The 20,978-nt window shown below is 40.1% G+C and overlaps 2 protein-coding genes across 13 annotated transcripts in view; one reads left to right on the forward strand and one right to left on the reverse strand.

The window, feature by feature from the left end:
- Window positions 1–17,708, reverse strand: part of Erp44 (endoplasmic reticulum protein 44) — an 88,925-nt gene extending 71,217 nt beyond the window's left edge. The window contains exon 1 of one of the 2 annotated variants that reach the window (NM_001355184.1): window positions 17,457–17,708. Coding sequence is in view for 1 of the 2 variants with exons in the window: in NM_029572.3 (NP_083848.1) it covers window positions 17,457–17,513 (57 nt within the window). In the remaining variant the exon portion in view is untranslated. The remainder of the gene's footprint in view (window positions 1–17,456) is intronic. The other variant, NM_029572.3, reaches the window with a different exon arrangement.
- Window positions 17,709–17,779: 71 nt separating this feature from the next.
- Window positions 17,780–20,978, forward strand: part of Invs (inversin) — a 152,250-nt gene continuing 149,051 nt past the window's right edge. For 4 of the 11 annotated variants that reach the window (XM_006537626.4, XM_006537634.3, XM_006537635.3 and 1 more), the window contains exon 1: window positions 17,780–18,048. The gene's annotated coding sequence lies outside the window, so the exon portion shown is untranslated. The remainder of the gene's footprint in view (window positions 18,049–20,978) is intronic. The other 7 variants (NM_001281978.1, NM_001281977.1, NM_010569.4 and 4 more) reach the window with 3 other exon arrangements.

Raw genomic sequence — 20,978 nt, forward strand, 5'->3', positions numbered from 1 at the left:
TTTAAACATTATTAAAGGACTTGGTGTACTCCCTTAAATAAATACTCCCTTAGGTCAGCACAAGAGATAGAAATCAGAAGAATTCAAGTTTCTAGTTAAATCCATGAATGAGTGAGGGACTTGAAAGACACTCCCTCTTGCCTCTAAGTTTGATTAGCTAGAACAACTACTAGAGAAAAGATGACATTAAAGAGATAAGGTTTTGTTTTGTGCCTTGCGAATGTTTAAGTTAACTGCGCTCTCCTTCATCCTAGTGATTTTATTGTGGTTCCCTGGTTTATTTTCCTCTTTCCCCCACCATTACTTAACAACCATGAAATCAGTAGACAATGTAACAAAGGGAAACATTATAGGTTTCAATGTGGAAAATGAAATAAATGTGCCACTCTTTGCAAATGACATAACTTATAATCAGAAATTCAAGAAGGAATACAAGGGTTGGAGAGATGGCTCAGCAGTTAGGAGCACTTATTGTTCTTCAGAAGGTCCTGAGTTCAAATCCATGGTTCACAACCATCTGTAATGAAATCAGATGCTCTCTTCTGGGGTAGACAGCTTCAGTGTACTTAGATATAATAAATAAATAATTTTTTTAGGGGGAGTGGGTGGGTAGGGGAGTGGGGGGTGGGTATGGGGGACTTTTGGGATAGCATTGGAAATGTAAATGAGGAAGATACCTAATAAAAAATTTTAAAAATATATTTTTTTTAAAAAAAGAAGGAATACAAACAATTAGAGAATTATAAGGTTTTAGAGTACAAATTTAGTATATAAAGAACATAGGAAAAGCTGTATTAATGAAAATACAATTTAGACTCAGACTCTTAAAAATAAAAGGCCTGCTCCATTCACTGGTTTCAGATGGCAGAATCAGAGGGTTGATCTGCACAAGAACCGCAAGCTGATTTCTGGGTTTCACAATGGCTCCATGGATTTGACAAACTTTCCAACCCTAACCTTTCTTTACCTTTCAAAACAAACAGCTACGTGGAATGATGACAAAAAAGGGGAGAAATATCTAACAAGTTCAACCAATGTTAAGAAATGTGAAAAACAAAAGCAAACAACAACAATACAATTTTAGCAGTGCCAAAGAATGTGAACAGATACTAGAGTGGTAAAAAGATGCACTACACCCTCATCATGACTAGAAAACATATGTACTCACTGACATATGGGCAGACTACAAAGTATGTATGCTGTGGATTATTTCAATAAAAATAATGCTGTGTGTGAAGGCTCACACCTGCGATAGGATTGCCTGGGCCAAACGGTCAGTTCTAGGACAACCTGGGAGATAGTGAGCCAACACAGTTCCTCATGTTGTGGTGACCCCCACCATAAAATGATTTCTTTTCTACTTCATAACTGTAATTCTGCTGTTATAAATTGTAAATATCTAATATTCAGGATATCAGATCTGCAGCTCCTGAGAAAAGGTTGTGTGCTCCACCTAAAGAGTAGAAACCCACAGGCTGAAAACTACTGCTGGCATCTCAAGAAAAACATGACTAACTTAGTTCTCTATGTAACTCTGAAAAATCACTACAATACTTGGTTAAGGGGAGAAAAACACAAGAGACTGAGTGTAATAAACCAACACAGAAAAGTCTGATAGAGATGTCCCTCTCCTACAACAAGTCAGAAAAATAACGTTTCCAATCTAAGTGACCAGAGTGGAAAGGGGAACACGAGAACCTTAGGGCAGGAGATCACTGTGCAGTCGCAAGCCTACTTTAGTTTCACTAGTATGTGCCTTGCTAGTCAATGGGAAAACAGCTGACAGAAGGTAAGGTTCCGTCTACTGCTGACTGAAGGTGAAATGCTTTCTATCAGCTAACATGAAAAGTCTGGAAATTATGTTTGATTGTCTTTCATAAACATGATAAAAAACAACACCCCCAAAATGCAAAGAACCAACAAAGAAAAGAATCAGTTACTCCAATCTGTGGCGAAGCAATGATTACAAGCTCAGGAATGGCTAGTGAAAAGATGCCATAGGACACCAAGAAGCTCCCTGGCAGCATACACTTTCCAGCCTGCCTTTTGTCTCCTAAATGTGGCCTCTTTCTTTTCCCTCCCCAGAGGGAGTTTTAACATCTAAGAAGACTCACTACATAACAGGATTTTCTTTGTTGTTTGTTTGTACCCAGTCTAGCCTTGAACACTCCATCTTTCTGCCTCCTTGACTGATGGGATTATTAGCACAGTCAGCTTTATACCAGTACTCACTGGACCCATAAACAAATTTAGCCTAATGGTCAAATTTTACTAAGAGTAGTAAAGATTATGCATGTACACACTTCTGTAGAAACATGTTGATATCCCACTGGATGCAATATTAAGGGTAACTGGTATGCAAGTACATCAGACTTCCAAGTGCAAATGAAACTATAAGACAGCTATTTAAAATCTTCCACATTTAAGCAAATAGTTTTTTCATCTTTTCAGTGACATGTGTGAAGTAATAACCTTCTCTTCCTTTACCAAATTCAACTAGAGACGACACATTTCTAAAGAGTCATCATTTCCCATGTATCCCATGTCAATCACGGCCGATAGACTTCTGAATGATTCCAAATGCTTAAGTAACATTAAGTTGTTCTATGTGCAACTAATGATACCTTTCATTCGGAAGAGCGTAAAGTGTGTTTCCACACTTTCATCTGCCCTACTTACAGAAATTTATCTGCTTTTGTACTGAAAGACGAACTGCGTATCAAGTTAGATTTTCCTTTCTATCAATTATAATTACACTTTCACTATTTTGGTAAGACTATGCCCTGTTACCAGAGGAAAGAGACAAGCTGATAAGTGCTTTAGGAAACCACTACTGTTTAGACTCAGACTTTTAAAATTAAAAAAACCCATGCATTCATTCCTCTGAGTGGGTTAAAGGATGGCAGACTCACAGAGGGTAGATGAGCACAAGACTCAGCTCCCCCAAGATGCTTTCCTGGTTTCACAACGCTCTATGGATCTGACAGGCTTTCCCTCCCTAACCAACCCTTACCTAACAAAACAAATCCCTCTCATATGCAGCTAGGACACAAGGCACTTTCTATACATATGTATGATCTCACAGCTTTGCAAAATAATTATGCCCAATTTTAAACTAGAAAAACAAGGCTGAGGAGAAGGGAGCTGGCATAGTATCTGAGAGCTAAGGAGTCAGAAGACAAGTAGGTCTTTCAGCTTCCAAGGTCACTATACCTCCTCCATTGCCAGTTATTGTGGGCAACCAGACTCTAGAACTATCATAATTCATTTATTCTCCCTCAAAAAGACGTTCTTAACAAAGTAAGCATTCAGGTAAAGAATCCTAGAATGAGGATATCTAAGGCATGTCTAAATGTTTTACTCTAATAGTAACTCTTAAAAGTCATTTGTTATTATTAGAGAGAGATAGCAAGAGTGTGTAAGAGAGAGAGAGAGATAAAGAAAAGTGTCTTTCTTTCTAACTTAGCTAGGTTTCTGGGATCAAACTCTTGTAGCCAGGTTTATATGGTAAGGGCTTTTACCTGCTATCTCACAGGCCCCAGCAATTTATTTTTATTTTTCATGCATAGTATCTCTTTACAACATTATAACAATCACTGAAGCTGAAGCAGGGATCATGCTATGACTGTTTTATAAATGAGAAAGTAAAGTTTAGTAGTGTGTAACATATACTAAAAAAATAAAAACATTGGGGCTGAAGAGATGGCTCTGTGGTTAAAGAGCACTGGCTGCTCTTACAAAGGACAGGGGTTCAACTCCCAGCAACCACATAGCAAATCACAACTGGCTGTAAGTTCCAGGGGAACCCAACACCCTCACACAGACATGCATGCAGGGAAAAACACCGATGAACATAAAACAAAAAGAAATGTATTTTTAAATTCTCTTTAAAAAATAAAAACATTGCTGAACGAATAAGACTCAAACAAGCTATGAGTTGTCTAAGTTTATGACAAAACAGGGATTAAAAAAACCTAGGCTTCTAATAATTCTAAAACCAGTAAATTCTTCAAAAATAAACCACAACTATCTTTATTATATACTATTTTTATAATTATACAACGAATACAAGTACAATACTAATTAGATAAAGTTAAAAGACAGTGTGGCAGATAACTTACACACAGTACCACATTTCTAAGTTACCATTTGTTAACATAATGACAATGGATTGTATAACAACAGAGCTAGGGAGAGAAGTTACTCACTTAATATCACGTTTTTAAGCTGCCTTTAGTTGGGGAGTAATGACTAGGATCAGAAGCCCCCAGGCACTGTTAACTAGTCATGGGAGCTTATTAATTCAGTACACACAATTTTAATGCAACAGACAGTTACTTCCTGACTCCCTCATCCTGACAGTACTTACGGAATGCTCACTATGAGGCAGAAGCTAGAAGAGTTTCCCACAATGTTATAGGCGCATTCAAAATCTCCCTTGTTCTCTAGGACTTTGCAGGTGAGTTCCTGTTCCCATCTAACAGCTGAGCCTGGAGGCTCAAAACCAGTAAATAACTTAACTAGGGAGGTAAAGCAGCCGTCACTTCCAAATGCTAGGGGATGATCACCTTCATGCACATGGCTACCTTTTTGTCCAAGAGCAATTTGCCCAGAGATAAAACATTTCATCTTGGTGGGAAGCTTCTTATGACTCAGGATGTTTTAAAATAACATGACATCCTATCTTACAAAGAACATCCTTAAAACTCAGTCAGCAAACAACTAGCTCAAAGCTTCAGGCAGTCCTGAAACCCGCTCTCCCTCCCCAGTTTATATAAGCTGTAAGCACTACTTGAGGGTGACACTCTAAGACAAGCTGAGCTGCCTAGAAGACGCTCAGACCAGCTACGCTGCCTGAATGGAAGAGATACTCCCAGGCATGTCTTCTGCAAGTCTTCTGGGGAAAGTAGACATTTGTCACATCTCCTCGGGAACAGTGCCACACAACACTTTGTTTCTATATTTCTATGAGTACCTATCTCTTCAAACCAGGCTTAAACGGGAGTCAGCTTTTGAGTTTCCAAAACAGGAAAATAATTTAAAGCAACATTCAAATAAGAACAAAATAACTGGAAAGGTGTAGGCTAAAGTGTGTTCAGTGGTTAGTGAAGGCACATTTTTTTTTTCTTCATTATGCTTCTCTGTACCATAAAGTATACTGCTATCAGGAGTCAAAATAACATGTCAGGAAATCTTTTAATACTTTAAATTACTAACACTATGTTTTTCACATTTCATGCTGACAGTGTTCCTGTCATACCCAGAAAATATTTTTAATTGAGACTACTAGGACACTACTATTTGATTGAGAATCCTATGTCCAGCAGAAGCAACTGGGCCAAGGCTGAGGAAATAAATATTACCAACAACGCAATTAGTAAGTTCTACCTGAGTCAGATCAACACAGAATGCAGAAAGAGAACACTGGCAAACAACACACACACACACACACACACACACACACACACACACAGAGCAAGCACACATTTGCCACATGCTTTTTAGCTATGATATAATCTTCCAACACCCGATACCTTAGAATCATTGACGATACTGCTGCCTCAGTGCTGGGGCACTTCTACAAAAACTGGTTATAAAGAGGCTCCCACAAAGAAATCCAAATGTGTGATTTCCTTATTTCCTTTAAGGCCTACTGTCACATTTATTTCACACTTATGAGCCTCTAATATATACTTGACCCCTACCTGAGAGGTCTACCTTTCCTATTCCTGGCATTCTTAGAGTTTTCTATTAGAGAATATGTTATTTGTATGATCTGAATGAGATGCCTCCCACCTCCAGACTCATATATTTGAATGCTTGGTCCCAGTCGGTAGAAATGTTGTAAAGGACTAGGAGATGTGGATGCACTGGTGGAGGTGTGTCAATGTGCGTAGGTTTTGAAGTCTCAAAAGTCTGTATCATTTCCAGTACTTCATGCCTTGTGGGTGAGGATGTCAGCGCTCAGCCACTGCTCTAGAGCCATGCCTGCCTGCTGCCATGCTTCCTGTGTTAAGGTCATGTACATTAACCCTCTGAAACTATGAGGTCCCCAATAAACTCTTCCTTCTGTAAGTGCCTTGGTCATGGTGCTTTATCACAGCAATAGAAAAAATAAATAAGCCAATCTGTAATAAGATATTACACTAGAAATAAAGATGAATAAACAAGAGGTGAATTCTTAACCACTTTGTTTCATAAAATCATAATTGAACATACAAACCACCTTCTTTGGGTCAGAAAGAGTATCTATATTACTCCTCAAAGGTTAACAGAAAAATAGAGGTAGTGACAGGAAATAGAAGTGTAAATTGTGAGTCAAGATATGGGCCCAGTGCCAGGTGAAACTACTTTAACAATAATCAGCACACCTTTATTCTCAGCTCTGAGAATGCCTGAGAGTCATTACAGAGGCACCAACTTGTCACCTTACATTGCACTATACTCAGACCAAAACTCCAGAAATAAAATCAGAGGAACTGAAAATGTCCAATCTCTTGACTCAAGGGCAACTCTAACCCATTATGTTACACTTTAATCTGTTCCTTAAGCAGTGACAAGATTTCAATGCTGTAGCAGTGACGTTTTTTAAAGTGGCATTTTCTCTAAAACTTAAACTACAATAAAGTAGTAGCTAAACAGCCAACAAGTAAGAAATATAAAATCAGACATATTTGTGAGCTATACTACATCACTACTTCATATTTTATTCACCATTTGCAGCAGTTTGCTTTAATCAGAAAGCTGCTTTTAAGACATACTAGTCTACCTTTATGACTTCATATAATTTCCAACCATTTTCAAGTAGAAAAGAAAAGATGTACATTCACCTAGATTGATCAAATCAAAAGATTAACTCCTAGTCAGGCAAGGTGGCACATGACTGTGGTCCCAGCAGTTGTAAAGCAGAGGCAGATCGATCTCCCTGAGTTTGAGGCCAGCCTGGTCTACAAAGTAAATTCTAGGATAAGGATAGCCAGGGTTACACAGAGAAACTGTGTCTCAAAAAAAAAAAATAATAATAATAATAATAAATGAAACACTTAACTCCTGACAGAGATATTGTTCTAATATCTGAAGTAAACAGTTTTTTTAAAGATATAAAAAGGCCAGTTTTTATATATAATTTTATTAAATACCATATAATGGAAGTACATTCTTAGTAATATTTCTCTGAAAAACTCATACCTCACTCTGTAAAGCTGGTCAAGGGCCCATGATGGTGGGTAGGTGATGGGTACCATAGGTCCCAAGAGGAAACATATTACTATTGTTTTGCTATGGTCACACTATCAAAATTGCTTTCTAAATACTATTTCTTTTAAGATCATGAAAAAATTGTATGTGTTTGCAGGCATGTACGTGCACCACATGCATGCAGTGTCCATGGAGGGCAAAAGAAGGCATCAGATCCCATGAAACAGACCATCATATAGGTGAGCCATCATATGGGTGGCTAGGAATGGAGCAGCAAGTGCTCTTAACTGCTGAGCCATTGCTCCAGCCTAATACTCCTTTTTATATTAATAGATTACTGCTGTGTCCCATCTTCCTCAGGGAAGCTTCTCACTGCAGAGGGCAGGATTAACGCAGAAACCCATAACTGGTCAAAGTGTCAAGAACAAATGATAGTAGAGGACTCATTGCTCGTGTCTCAGCTGCATATGTAGCAGAAGATGGCCTAGACGGCCATCATTGGGAAGAGAGGCCCCTTGGTCTTACAAACTTTATATGCCCCAGTACAGGGGAACACCAGGGCCAAGAAGTGGGAGTGCATGGGTAGGGGAGCAGGGCAGGAGGAGGGTATAGGGAACTTTTGGGATAGCATTTGAAATGTAAATAAAGAAAATATCTAACAAAAAAAAGGCACAGTGATTATGACCCCCTTTAAGGCTCAAGGACTATCACTGAGGAAGAGGAAAAAAAGAATGTAGGAGCCAAGAGTGGTTTCAACAAAAAGATGTCTTCTAGACACGGCATACCCACGCACTCAACTCACTATAGCTGTAGTTATCTTCAAAAATCCTGCACAACATTGAGGCCATCAACAGTCCATCATGGATAAAGTGAGATTCCATCTCTCCATGCAGGACTCTGGTAATTATTGGTTGTTGAGACAGGGAGTGTCATTTTCTTCAGTGCTGGAACCACAGGTAAGTTGCCCTTGCTCCATACTCTCCCACCAACACTCAAGCAAGTAACTCCAAGGACACTCAATAGGCCACACACACACACACACACAATAGGACACACACACACACACACACACAATCATAGGAGAGGAGAAACTGTTGAGAAGAGTTCTAGTAGAATAGGGAAAGTGATAAGAAAGAGAAATAGGTGTGAAAATAACCAAAATTCATTATCAGTATGAAACTGTCACATGATAAAATAAAATTTTAAATCTCTTCTACTGTATCACTTAACAATGTAGACCTCATATGAGATTTTTACCACAGAAATAAACTGCAGACAGTCAAACCCCAAAGTTAGTTTCACTGCTCTTGAACTGGGGTAGGGTGAGGTTCATGGTCTATTCAATCTTAGTTAATATATAAGACAATTAATGCCTCAAGGACAGTGACAAAATGATTTTATAAACGATGAGAAGAACTAATACTAAGACTCAATTCTTGCTTTTATTTCTAGCACTTCCCTAACTCCCTAACAAACAAAATCCAAATCTCCAATGATAAGACTTTTATTATCTTCCATTTTTTCACTGCCCTTTGAACAGAAAAGCCCTAACAATTTCCACACCCATTAGAGATACTGTTTGAGTCATTTTCTTCATTCTTTACCTCCTCCCAGTCTGGCTCAAGTACATGGGTCTCCATAATGTACAGTGTTCAATACAGTAGCCATTTGCCTTAAATGTAGCTACCATGACTGGGGAGTACAAGTTTTATTTAACTTTGGTGAATGTTTATGTTCAGCACAACTTGATAACTATAACTTCAGCCATTATGAGTTACTTCCTATCAGGTGAAATAAGACACTAATGCTAGAGCCACATGCCAAAAGTTCTTATGATTTCTAAAGACATTTTTCCAAACATCTCTTAAGTTCAATTATCAAAGGTCTCCTTCCAGAGTATGATGATCATCTTAAGAAATGGAACAATCATTGGCATTCTACTATGAGGCCTACCTAGTTTACTTAAGTTTTTAAAAACACAAAACACTACAATGTTCTTCTTAGGAAGTTTCCTGGGTCTTTTTCAATGTTTTTCTCTAGTATAGTCTTGTCTTAAACATTTAAAATTAAGAGCAAGTATAATGTGTAATCAATTCTACATGATGATAAAAATCACTGGTTGGAGAAACTGAAGAACCACACTATAAGCAGGGACTCACAGAGCACTTGGGACTTTTCTCCGTCCTCACCAGGAAGACTGAGACTCAGATACAGGACCTTACATAAGACCTCCGAGGTGGCATGCTTTCCTATTCCTCTCCAATGAAGCCATCCCAATGCACATTCAAATCCACTGAAGACCATGTTTGTTTCCATTTCTTTTCTAAACTAATGATGAACTGTAAGCAACTGTTAATGGTTTGCTAGCTTCTTTAGGATCAATTCTGATGTTTGGCCATGTCAGCAAAAAAGACAGCAAGAATTCTTAAAAAACAACAACAAAATACACAAGTACTCAATTCATATAAAAGATTAATTATGCTTTTAAAAGACAAAATCCCCTTTCTTCACTCCACTGAAGACTAAAAAGTACCCCATGCAATTTCTCTCTTCAAGATAATGCTCAAATTCTTCTTTCACAGTGAGCTGGAGATTTACCACTGAAAAATAATTTGTTTCTTACAGATGTCTATAGCTGTATCTAACTTTAACATACATTTAAGCCGTTCAAGTGCACTCACCCTTACTCTGCAGGCTCTGATTCAGCAGTCCTAATGTGAGGCCACTCAACACTCACCCACTCTTCAGGGAAGCAAGGTCTGTGGCCAGTCTGTACCAATTGCCTTGGGAATCTCTCTTTGCTTTTGGTATTATAATTATGTATACACAGCCCCTTTCTCTAAGTGAAGCACAGGTTTCTTGACAAAAGGGGCATCTATCCCAAGCACCTTTATCTCTAGCAAATGGAAAACAGTCACTCAAATGCTAATGCTATGGACTGACAAAGCTTCAAGTGCCTGGGATGAAGAGTTTCAGAATCAAAGGCAGACTAACAAGGGCGGGTGCTGGGGAAAGTGCAACTGCCTTTAACCCCTCCTCGCTCAGATGAGACAGCAGCGTGCTGTCCGCACTGGAAAGCTGTGCTTACGCATGCTTTTCCCAACACAGAAAATGAGGTGAAGAGTGTAGTCCCACAACCTGCTAAATAAAATGTTTGCAGAGTTTTTTTAGGAAAGTACAGAGCAAATGTCTACGTTAGGGGAAGTTAGAAGACTATCCTTTCTGAAAGCAAGATTCAACAAATAAGAAAATTACAGAATTATGATGCCCAATCTGTTTATCTTATAGACTTAATATTTTTGTTTATATTATTTATCCAAGATTATAGTGTTCAGTAAATGGGAGAGCTGAAACTTGCATGTAGATGCCCTGACATCCATTTTTCACATGAATAAACACCTTCAATTGTTCCTTACAGCTTGTTAGAACATTTATTCTCAATCACTGGAAGTGTTATCAGGTTTTTTAAAAGGATATATACTATGGACAGAAAAGATTCAGAGCTAGGAAGACAACTCAGAAAGTGAAGTGAGACCCTAGATGAACCCCAGGATCCACAAAGATATGGCACATGATAGCAATCCCAGCACTGCCAAGGTGAAGATAAAAGAAACCCTGGGCTCACTGGTTGGCCAGCCTAGCCTCCTTGCCAATATTCAGGCCAGGGAGAAGACTCTATCTCAAAAACAGAGAAGTAGATGGCTGAGAAATAACAACTAAGGTTATGGCCCCCACATACACACATAGAGAGAGAGAGAGAGAGAGAGAGAGAGAGAGAGAGAGAGAGAGAGAGAGAGAGAGAGAGAGAGAGTGTGAAAGGCTCAACTTTGCTCATAACCAAAGAATTGTAAATTCAAATTAGATTTCTCTTACTAAATTGACACATTTGCATGACCCATGAAAAACAGTTACAGGCTCTATTTTGAGATGTGTAATGAATGTCTTTCAATGTATACCTTTTGCACAATTTAAAACTCCATAAAACAAAATAACCAATAACCTGAGTATCTTGACAAAAGGTGAAGTAAATAAATCACAGGACATCAAAAGACTGAGGTACCAGAAAGAGACTTAACACCATGGCATGCAGTTTCGAAGCCTTATGTAACTGTGGCAATGAACATCTTCTCTAAGGCTTTTTACAAATGTTAATTATTACTAAATTCAGATTGATTTTTTTTTCAGAAGTGTATTTTGGCACCTCTTATCCTTAGGTCCACCACACAATCTAACACAGATGTAAGAGTCAATGTCTGTGTACTCAAGTACACGTGTGCACTTGTGTGTGCATATTTGTGTGTGTGCATTCAGTAGAGAAATGGAAGAGCAATAACTATAGTCAGGAAGATTTCACACAGAAAGAATATGCAAATCATCTGTACACCTATTAAAAGAAACAAGTTACATGAAATACCAGTGAGAAATGCCCACTCCTATTCTGAGAAGACTATAGAAAACTTTTTTTACATTGTTGGCAAGATGACATAATGGCAAAACCCCAATGTGGTGGCGTTTCACGACATCCGGTGGCAGCATGCATAAAGTTCCAAGTACTGTCCATTACCTTTTCTTTCTTTCTTTCTTTCTTTCTTTTTTTTTTTTTTTTTTTTTTTTCAAGACAGGGTTTCTCTGTATAGCCCTGGCTGTCCTGGAACTCACTCTGTAGACCAGGCTGGCCTCGAACTCAGAAATCCGCCTGCCTCTGCCTCCCGTGTGCTGGGATCAAAGGGGTGCGCCACCACGCCCAGCTTGTCCATTACCTTTTGACCACTGGCAACTTCACTTCACTTACAGGAATCTATCTCTAAGATACACTATCAAAATTGTATACACATAAGCTAATGTTTGCAGAACTATTTGACACAACAGAAAAAAATAGAAACAATAGTAATCTGAGAACACTACACAAAAGTGAGAGACCTAAGTTCAATCTCCAAAACCTCCATAAAAAGTCCAGTGTTGGCATTGTAACCTGGTCAAGAGCCAGCCAGCGGCTGGGAAGGTCCGAGGCTCCCGAGCCAGTCAGCTTAGTCTGGTGAGTAAGTCCCAAAAAGTAACGTTTTACTAAATGGACATGCCAGACTGTCTTCTGATACTCTGGTTTATACCCACAGCTTTGTGCTGCTCCTAGCCTCCTCAGAAAAGTTTCTTAAAGCTGAAGACAGCAGTTAATGCAGAGGCTCATAACTGGTCAAAGTGCCTATCATAATGATAGCGGAGCAGTAGTCAGTCCTGTCTAAAGATGGCATCTTATTGTCCCCTCCAAAGCTCAGGAAACACTGGGGAGAAAGGGATGGAAAGATTGTTGGAGCTGAACAATAAGGTGGTATGCCACAAAAAGATGTCAAATGGACACAAAAAAAGACTATTGTACTCATGAACTCACTGCTGTTAAGGTAACCTGCACAAGGCAGAGTCTATCAGCACTCCCTCAGGGTTAGGGGAGGTATTGGCAGCTAATGACTGCTGGGGGAGGGGGTGGCATTTTCATCAGTGGTGTACCCATCAAAAAGTTGCCCATGCTCATTCAACCAACCTTAACTAAACTCAGTGAGTCATACAGTCACACAGAAAAACACAGACACATGCACACATGCACACATGCACGCACGCACGCACACACACACACACACACTTTTAAAAGGCATTTTATTTGAAAGGAAACTTCTTGGAAAGAAGAAAAGAGACAGAAGAGAAGAGCAGATAATATGGGTGGAAATGACTGGAGCATATTATACATACACATATATGAAACTGTCAAAGAATAAAGTAATTAAGTTAAAATTCTTTAAACTATTGGTCCTGTGGAGGTTTGATGCCCCAGCGTAGGGGGATGCTGGAGCAGTGAGGTGGGAGTTGGTGAGTGGGTGGAGGAGCACCCTCATGGAGGCAAATGGGAGGAGGGAGAGGGACGATAGGATGGGGAGGTTGTGGAGGGGTAACCAGGAAGGGGGATATCATTTGAAATGTAAACAAATAAAATGTAAAAAAAAAAAATTCTTTAAACTAAAGTTTAAAAGTCAGACATGGGAAGGTTAGGATTCTGTGGTCAGTTAGCCTAGCCTAACTAGTCAGTTCAATGAACCAAACAAGTGAGAGATGCCCTCTCAAAAATCAAGGCAGACAACACCCAAAGTCTCTTCTGGCCTCCTGAATGCACATACACATGCAACCTCCAACACATAAACACACGCACACACTCACATGTGTACACATGTAGAACAGTTCCATCTCAACACCTTTAAGATAAAACTTGAAGCTGGAAAGCTATTTTTATAATTTTAAAGTGAAAAGTATGAATAATATATATAGTCTAATCAAACTAGAAAAATACATATATAGACATCAAAGCAAATGACTTACATTAGTTTTTTAAAAGAAATGGCCATAGAAGTAAAAAAAAAAAAATACTAAGTCTTCTTATATCAGCATAAGAGACAAAAATTAGAATTATCTTAACACAATTTGTCTGGTTCTGAAGATCATACGTTTTATATGATTATAAAGTAAATAATAAGTTTTTAGAATCCTGACTTGAAAGATAAATAAGCAAATTTAGCAATACATACTGAGCTAGTGGTTAAAAAAAAAAATCACAAAAACTGAATTACAGATTTCTATTAATAAAACAACAGAGAAACATCAAAACAACATTAAGAGGCTACAAATAGTAATACCAAGAATGTGAGATGCTCTGTATCTATATCTAAGTTACCAAGGGAAAAATGAGATGGGAAAGGAAGCTACAGACTTTAGCTTAGGCTGGTAGCTGATCAGTGGCACAGTGTGTGCTCAGGATGCTCAAGGCCCTGGGCTCAATTCCAGGCAGCCTAACGTTTTACAGGAGACACAGAAACCAACTCGCATGCATGGAGCTCATGTGGTTCCAATTTGAGTGACCAGTTTTTAAAATAAGACACAATTAGGAATATTTAACATCAAGTAGTATCTGAATACATTTGTAAGTGTCACAATAGTGTTTCGGGGGGAAATTAAACCAGTGCCTGGACTCTATGACATATAACTGGGGTACAGCCCAAGCAACTTTGTGTTGCTGTTTATTTGTCTGTTCTGAGATGAGAACAGAATCCAGGATACCCATGAACTGTGTTTTATTAAAACTGTCTCAACTAATTTTAAAGAGCAGCCCATAGTGTAACCCATAGGTTACATTTAAAAAGTTATATAAAAAGGATAAATAACCCACCTGCTATGAATCTAATTAAGGGCTTCCAATAGTATTTTTTTGAAGATTGAACACTTTTATTGTTGACATTAATGACTAAAACTGACACCTACAAAAATCTTAAAAATTAAACTCAGCAGACTCTACCAGTGTTTACTTAGCTCTCTAATTACTTAGCTTCCTAAACCAGGTACTATTTTCTTGGCTTCCTATACATATAGAAAAATAAAAAAACAAAAGCAACAGTAATGAAGGTATTAGCTTATAGAAGCCCAGGACTACCAGAGCTAGTAACAACCTAGAGTCTTAGAATCAAGAGATTAGTGAGATGACATCGTCAATAAAACAACTGGAATAAAGGGTTAAAATCTCTAAAGTTAACAGAGAATATCTGACACAACTCCATTCAGATTTATCCATCCCTCTCTTACCTCACATTTTCAAAACTTACACACGACCAGCGCAGAGAGCACAAGCTAGGGAAGGTAAGCAGAAAAGAAACCGCTTCAGTTCTCAAGCAACCTGTCTCTGACACAAAGGAGAGAGGGCCAATAGCACTCAATGAAAGAGTCATCACAGAGTCTGTGGTTTGATGCCCATGCAGGAAGGCTTTCAAGGCATACAGTGATGTAGTCTAGAATACTTTTTTTCCCCCTAGAATACTTTTGAGATAAGGGGAAAAAAATTGTCATTTGATTCCTGAAATTTAGTGTTATAACTTCAGCTATTATTTTATGATCCCTACATATTTAAGAAGGTCTTAGTAGGTCTTTAAAACTGAGGTAGAGTGCTTCTTACTATGGTAAGAGGATATATGGATGTTGAGAGCCAACCACTTAAGGGAAAAAATGATGACCTAAGCTAAACGGGAGCTGGAGTTTTCTATGTCTGCCTGTGAAAGGCATCAAGTTGAAGCCTGAAGGGAACTCAGAGGATTATTCATTAGACAGGTGGGATACTGAGTAAGCAGGTTCCGTCACTGTGACTGAATTAGCAGTCAGACAGGCTACACACTGTTGAGATTAAACCAATGCTCTATGAATATTTGCTAAGCTAGTTTAAGACGAGTTTAAAATGATTAGAACTAAGTAAGCAAATACTATGCTCACATGGGCGCTAACTTGACTTGTGCTTCTGGTTTATGAGAACTTCTGAGGCTTTGCTTTCAGACCATTCATCTTCACAGGAGTTCTCTGAAATGGCTTCTGGGCTTCTTCTGGTCCTATCATCTATCTTTGCTTGGAAAGACAAACACACAATGTGTTTTTAACTAGACTTTAGGAAAATGTAGGCTTTATTGGAGAAGAAATCTTCACTTAGGTATTTAACAGGGTTGATAAATTCTCTAGAAAAAGTCTGTGTTACTTAGAAATAAATGTCCTCATTCTGTTTGGTTTTGTTTGTTGGTTTTTGAGACAGGGTTTCTCTGTATAGCCTTGGCTGCCCTGGACCTCACTCTTCTTAAACTTAGCTCTAGTGACATTTTCCTACAGAAATGTTTCAATGTTTCAATTTCTTAAGAATGTTGATCTTTGAACTTCTCAGTCACCTAAAAATAATTTCTAACAGACAACTCTTTTTAAGGCTGAGGAAAAGATTAGTAATTAGTATCCTTAAGAAGTATATGGCCTCTTATTAATGCAACAGTTCTAGAAGGTGCCACAGTACATAATAACACACATACACACACACACACACAGAGAGAGAGAGAGAGAGAGAGAGAGAGAGAGAGGAGGGAGGGAGAGACAGAGAGACAGAGAGTGACAGAGACAGACAGAGAGAGAGAAGAGAGAGAGAGAGATCCTCTATATAGAAGTAATTTACTGCTATATACTTACAAGTGCTAAGAAGACATATGTGGCCTCGTTTATACACAACTGTAGCCTTCAGAACTATTTTCATTTCATTTAGTTTACACTACTTTATTTTGAAAAAAGCAGAGTATTATATATAGCTTTTTAAAAAATGGCTTTCAAGCCATAATGAGAATGAAAAGTATTTTAAGTGCAGACATTAAACTTTTTATGTGATACGGGGGAATACACACTACAAATTAAGAAATCTATTTCTAGACTCAGTTTCGCCTGTAACCAACTACACAGCTTCTTGCAAGTTAATTATTATTCTTAAGCTGTGAAGAAAGTAATTTATATTCAATGATGCTAATCTTAGCTTTCTAAGAATCTACCACAATTCAAGTATTCTCAAATGCTGTCATTACGGTCCAATTAAATTCCTCTCATGTTCACATATGGAGTTAGACCTTCAGTTTTTGTCTCAATTTGACCTTAAGAAGAGGCCAAGTAAGTTGCATACTCAAGATAGACTTCAGAAGAAGAACTGGGGGAAGATTCTTTTCTAAGATGGGATGGTGTTGGGCAGGCAGGGAAGTACCAAGCACCTAGGTATGCAGGAGAGCTGGTTATTCTCCAGTTCAGAGCACTGACCAAGATTTATGTATGCTTCTAGGGTGCAGAGGTTGCAACAAGGCTAGCAGGAGGCTCTAGCAGAGCCTGTCAGATAATCACATCCTCCACCTTTTCAAATTCCTATTCTCCCAGTCGACACCAAACCAGACTCCAGTTCCGGGTTTCCAACCAATCACATTAAGCCACAACAGAGGGCTTTGCCAGCCGGTTTCAAGGATCCAGAGAGAGATTCACACGACCCCAACACCTGTCGGCTTCTAACGCCCCTCCATGTGGGAGAAAACATTAGGTGTACCCTAGGTCCCTTAGGATTCTGGTGCCCCAAGCAGGTCCTCAACGTCCACAAAACTGAAACGAACTCCAGGGGCCTCAGCGGTGACCTCCCTCCCACGGATCACTCACTCCCCCCAAGGCGAATTCTCCTATTTGCAGGTTCCAAGCCCTGACTGTGCTTTCGCAGGCCTTGTGGACCGCAGGCTTAAGGAGCCAAAAGAACGGCCAAAGTGAAGGTAGTGCCCGGGGGTGCACGCCTCGCCAGCGGAGGAGAGTCGAGGCAAGCAGGGGGCTGCACCGTTCCCCCTCGCGGAGGGCGGGAGGCGTTCAGGGACACAGTCGGAGGGTTTGTCACCCCGACATACACTCACCAGGAGCAGCAAGGAGCATCTGAGGTCTGCTAAAGACAGGAAGACCGCAGGATTCATGGTAACGACGGGGTCGACGGCGGGGTCAGGAGGTGGCGGCTGGGACTGGACCGGGCTAGAAAAGGGCTGGGCTCCGGGGCCGGCGGCAGCGGCACCTCGTCCTCTCGACCCGGAGCTCCAGCGGCGAACACCCGGGACAACTTCCAGAGAGGCCTCTCACGCCCTCACTTCCGGGTCCTGCCCATCTCGAAGCACGTCGGGAAATGTAGTCCATACTGTAGTTTCATTGACCATGTCATCGGAGAGCTGGGACTCTCTTTCCCAGTAAGCCCTGTGCCCACGACGGCCAAGCCATCTGTGCGCGGGGCTCTTCGGGATTGGAAGGGACCGCGTACCTCTGTGCCTCCGGGACGGGAACTACAATTCCCAGAGGGCTGTGCAGCCTGGAGCCCCAGGCTACTTCTTCAGAGCTCCCGGGCTCTAGTGTCCTGGGGTCTGTTCCTGTGGGCGCAGTGGCCTGGCTTGGCGGTAGGGGCGGCCCCGTGAGGGTTGTGCCTCCTGGGGCGGCCCCGGGACGCCATTCTTGGAGTCAGGGGTGAGTAGGAAGCGGTCCAGCATCGGCGGCTCGGGTAGGATGGAGAGCACCGCCCCGGGCTGCTGCTGCGTTTTCTTGGCCCGCCTGATCTGAGGTGTGGCCTGAGCCTCCATCCCTGGCCTCCAAGCTGCTGCCTCTTCTTTCTGTGCTACTTCCTCCGTTATATAAGGAGAATCACCACTGGGGCTTCGGTCAATCACTTACCCAGGGTTGTTTCAGAGGGTCCGTGAAACGAAGAGAACAGGGATGGGAAAGCATGCTGTAAACTGTAAAGCGCAGTGCCCAAGTGGCCGTGACCACTTCTTACAGTACAATTACGAAGTAACCAAGTAATAAAGGATTTTAACTTGGTGTATGGTAGCTTTCCAGAATCTTCTGTGAACATCCAGCTAGATCCACGTGCCTGGAAAGTTAGCCACATCATCACTACTTAGGAGGCATTCTTCATTTGTGATTCTCCCTACTCCAGTTCTTTGCTTCAGCCTTCCTGCTGCCTGAAGTGGCCTTACCCTTTTTCTTTCTGGCTTGCCATCTCAAGTGTCACCACTTCTGACATTTGATTCCCCTGACATCTGTCACAGTCACCAAATCTTTCTTCCTAAGCAGAATTTCTTTTTTCTGTGTGTGAGCTCAGCACCACTACGTTTGCATAGCAGTAATTAGAGTGTTTATTGCACAGGCTTATTTTATAATTATTTAATGATGATGATACATTTTAAAGCACTAACAAAGTGGCTTTGATTTCTTTCTATAAAAAATTATTTATTGGGGTGGGGACAACAAGGAAATGAGCATCTCTGCTAAAGGAGAAGAAGGAGGAGGAGGAAGAGGAGGAGGAGGAGAAAGAAGAAGAAGAAGAAGAAGAAGAAGAAGAAGAAGAAGAAGAAGAAGAAGAAGAAAATGATGAAGAACTAGCAACAGCACCTAGAGGAATGGCTTTCCCAGGGAGACAAAATTAAAGTGTAGTGGAGCCAATACTTAAACCCACTATTTCCTAAGGCAGTGGCCTTATCAATGTAACATTCATCATGTTCTCTGACCAAACCCAAGTTTCATTAAAATAAGAAATTGATAAACAGTAGGATTGGTTATGGTGGTATATGCTTGTCCTCCCAGCACTTGAGAGGTTGAGATGGAAGGATCAGGAGTTTAAGGCCAGTGTGGGCTACATAATAAATTCCCAGGCAACCTAGTCTTTGAATTTCAAGACCCTATCTTTCAAAAAATAAAGGGAGAGAAAAGAAAGAAAAGAAAGGAAGGAAGAAAAGAACAGAACTCATTATTCCCTGAAGCTAAACTTTGGTCTGATTTACCCTTTGGACTTGAGACTCACCCATGACATTTCATAGCTTTCACTTAGCACCAGCTGAATACCTATTACTGTGCTGACTGCTAGAATTGTGGTTAAGCAATATAATTATTAAAGAAATAGAAATAACTATTTTAACATTTTTCAAAGTAGCAAGTAAGGTTTTTTTGTGGTCTAGCAGGCCTAAAACTCTGTTCACGTTGGATCCACAATGATGTTTTAGAATTCAGAACAGTACCTAGAATAGTTGGCACTCTACTTGTTAAATAAACAGTTAACCGTTTTAATTTTTCATATTTACTAAGATCTAAAGACACTCTGTGATCATTAACACAACTGAGCCAGGAACTCAAATGTAGTCTACTTTCACTTCACTCATTGTTTTGTAGTCTCTCAAGTGATTTTGCTACAATCCTACATGACACTCTTCGTTCTACCATGTCAGACATGCTCAGACAAAACAGAAGTGGCTCCCAACACTTCTGGTTTTTTGTTTTTTTTTTTTTTTGCCAGATGTTTACTAACATTGTCAGCAAATTAAATGAAAAGCTAACCTTTACTATAATTTACTATTTTCTAAATTAGAACAATTCAATAATCCTTGTCAGTTTCGAAAGAACTACGTCAGAAACATATGCAAGCATGTTTAAGGCTTTCTACAATGTCAGATTTTAGTAAATGACAATAAAATCACAAAGTATAATGGTTCCAATGGTAGCCTTTTGCTAGCTAATCCCACCTACTTTGGTAATCTGGCCAGGGCATATGTAGTTTGTTTTTTTTTTTATTCTGATCTCAATTACTATTATTAACTCTCATATCAAAATGGCACACAGTAAATATGCAGATATGTGGTTTATAGAATGAATACAATGTAAAGAAGCTATGACAGTGCAAGCTCAGGAGTGGGCTGATCAAAAATTCAAGCATATTCTGTCTTGATAAGTAACAACCCTAAAACAGTTTTAGAGCAAGCCGTTGGCTGTTCAAATCAGACCACAAGAGAGTCAGGGTAGAGGGCAAAGATGTAGTTGGCTGCAGAAACAAGAGGACAGAACCAGATTAGAAGAGGAATAGTGGATTTGGGTCCAGACAGGCTCATAGGTGGATGGGCAGATAGCAGTCAAGTAGGCCAAGTCAAACACCCAGGGACCCAGCTGACCCTCAAGGAAAGCTAAGAACTGTGCTTGCCAGTCCTTAGTGCACACATCCACTAGAACTCAGAAGATAGTCTGGTGGGGGGTCATTGCCCCTGCGTTGCTGGGTGTCTTCCACCCCATGGTTAGGAAGTTACAACCCACCCTTGGTCTGACATGTCCAGTAAGTGGCTTCCTTGGTATGATTTTAATATGCTCATATCCTCCCATGGTCTCAGTATACCTTGAAAAGTGTATAGGATGCCGCCCTCTCTGTTCTCAGGAGTAAGTCATTGATCAGTCTGTGCTTCAGTGGTAGCTGGGCAGGAGTTAGTGTTTTACTTCCATCCAAGAGCACAGTCATCATCTACCCTCAAAACAGAGTTCAAAAGCAGCTAATAAAGTGGAGTGTCTCAGGACCAGGCACAGGCCGAAAACCCTCCATTTTACTCAATATGGAGTAACTTAAAGCAGGACGCTGGCTA

Source organism: Mus musculus, chromosome 4 (genome assembly GCF_000001635.26).
Source record: "Mus musculus strain C57BL/6J chromosome 4, GRCm38.p6 C57BL/6J".
Lineage (NCBI taxonomy): Eukaryota > Metazoa > Chordata > Mammalia > Rodentia > Muridae > Mus > Mus musculus.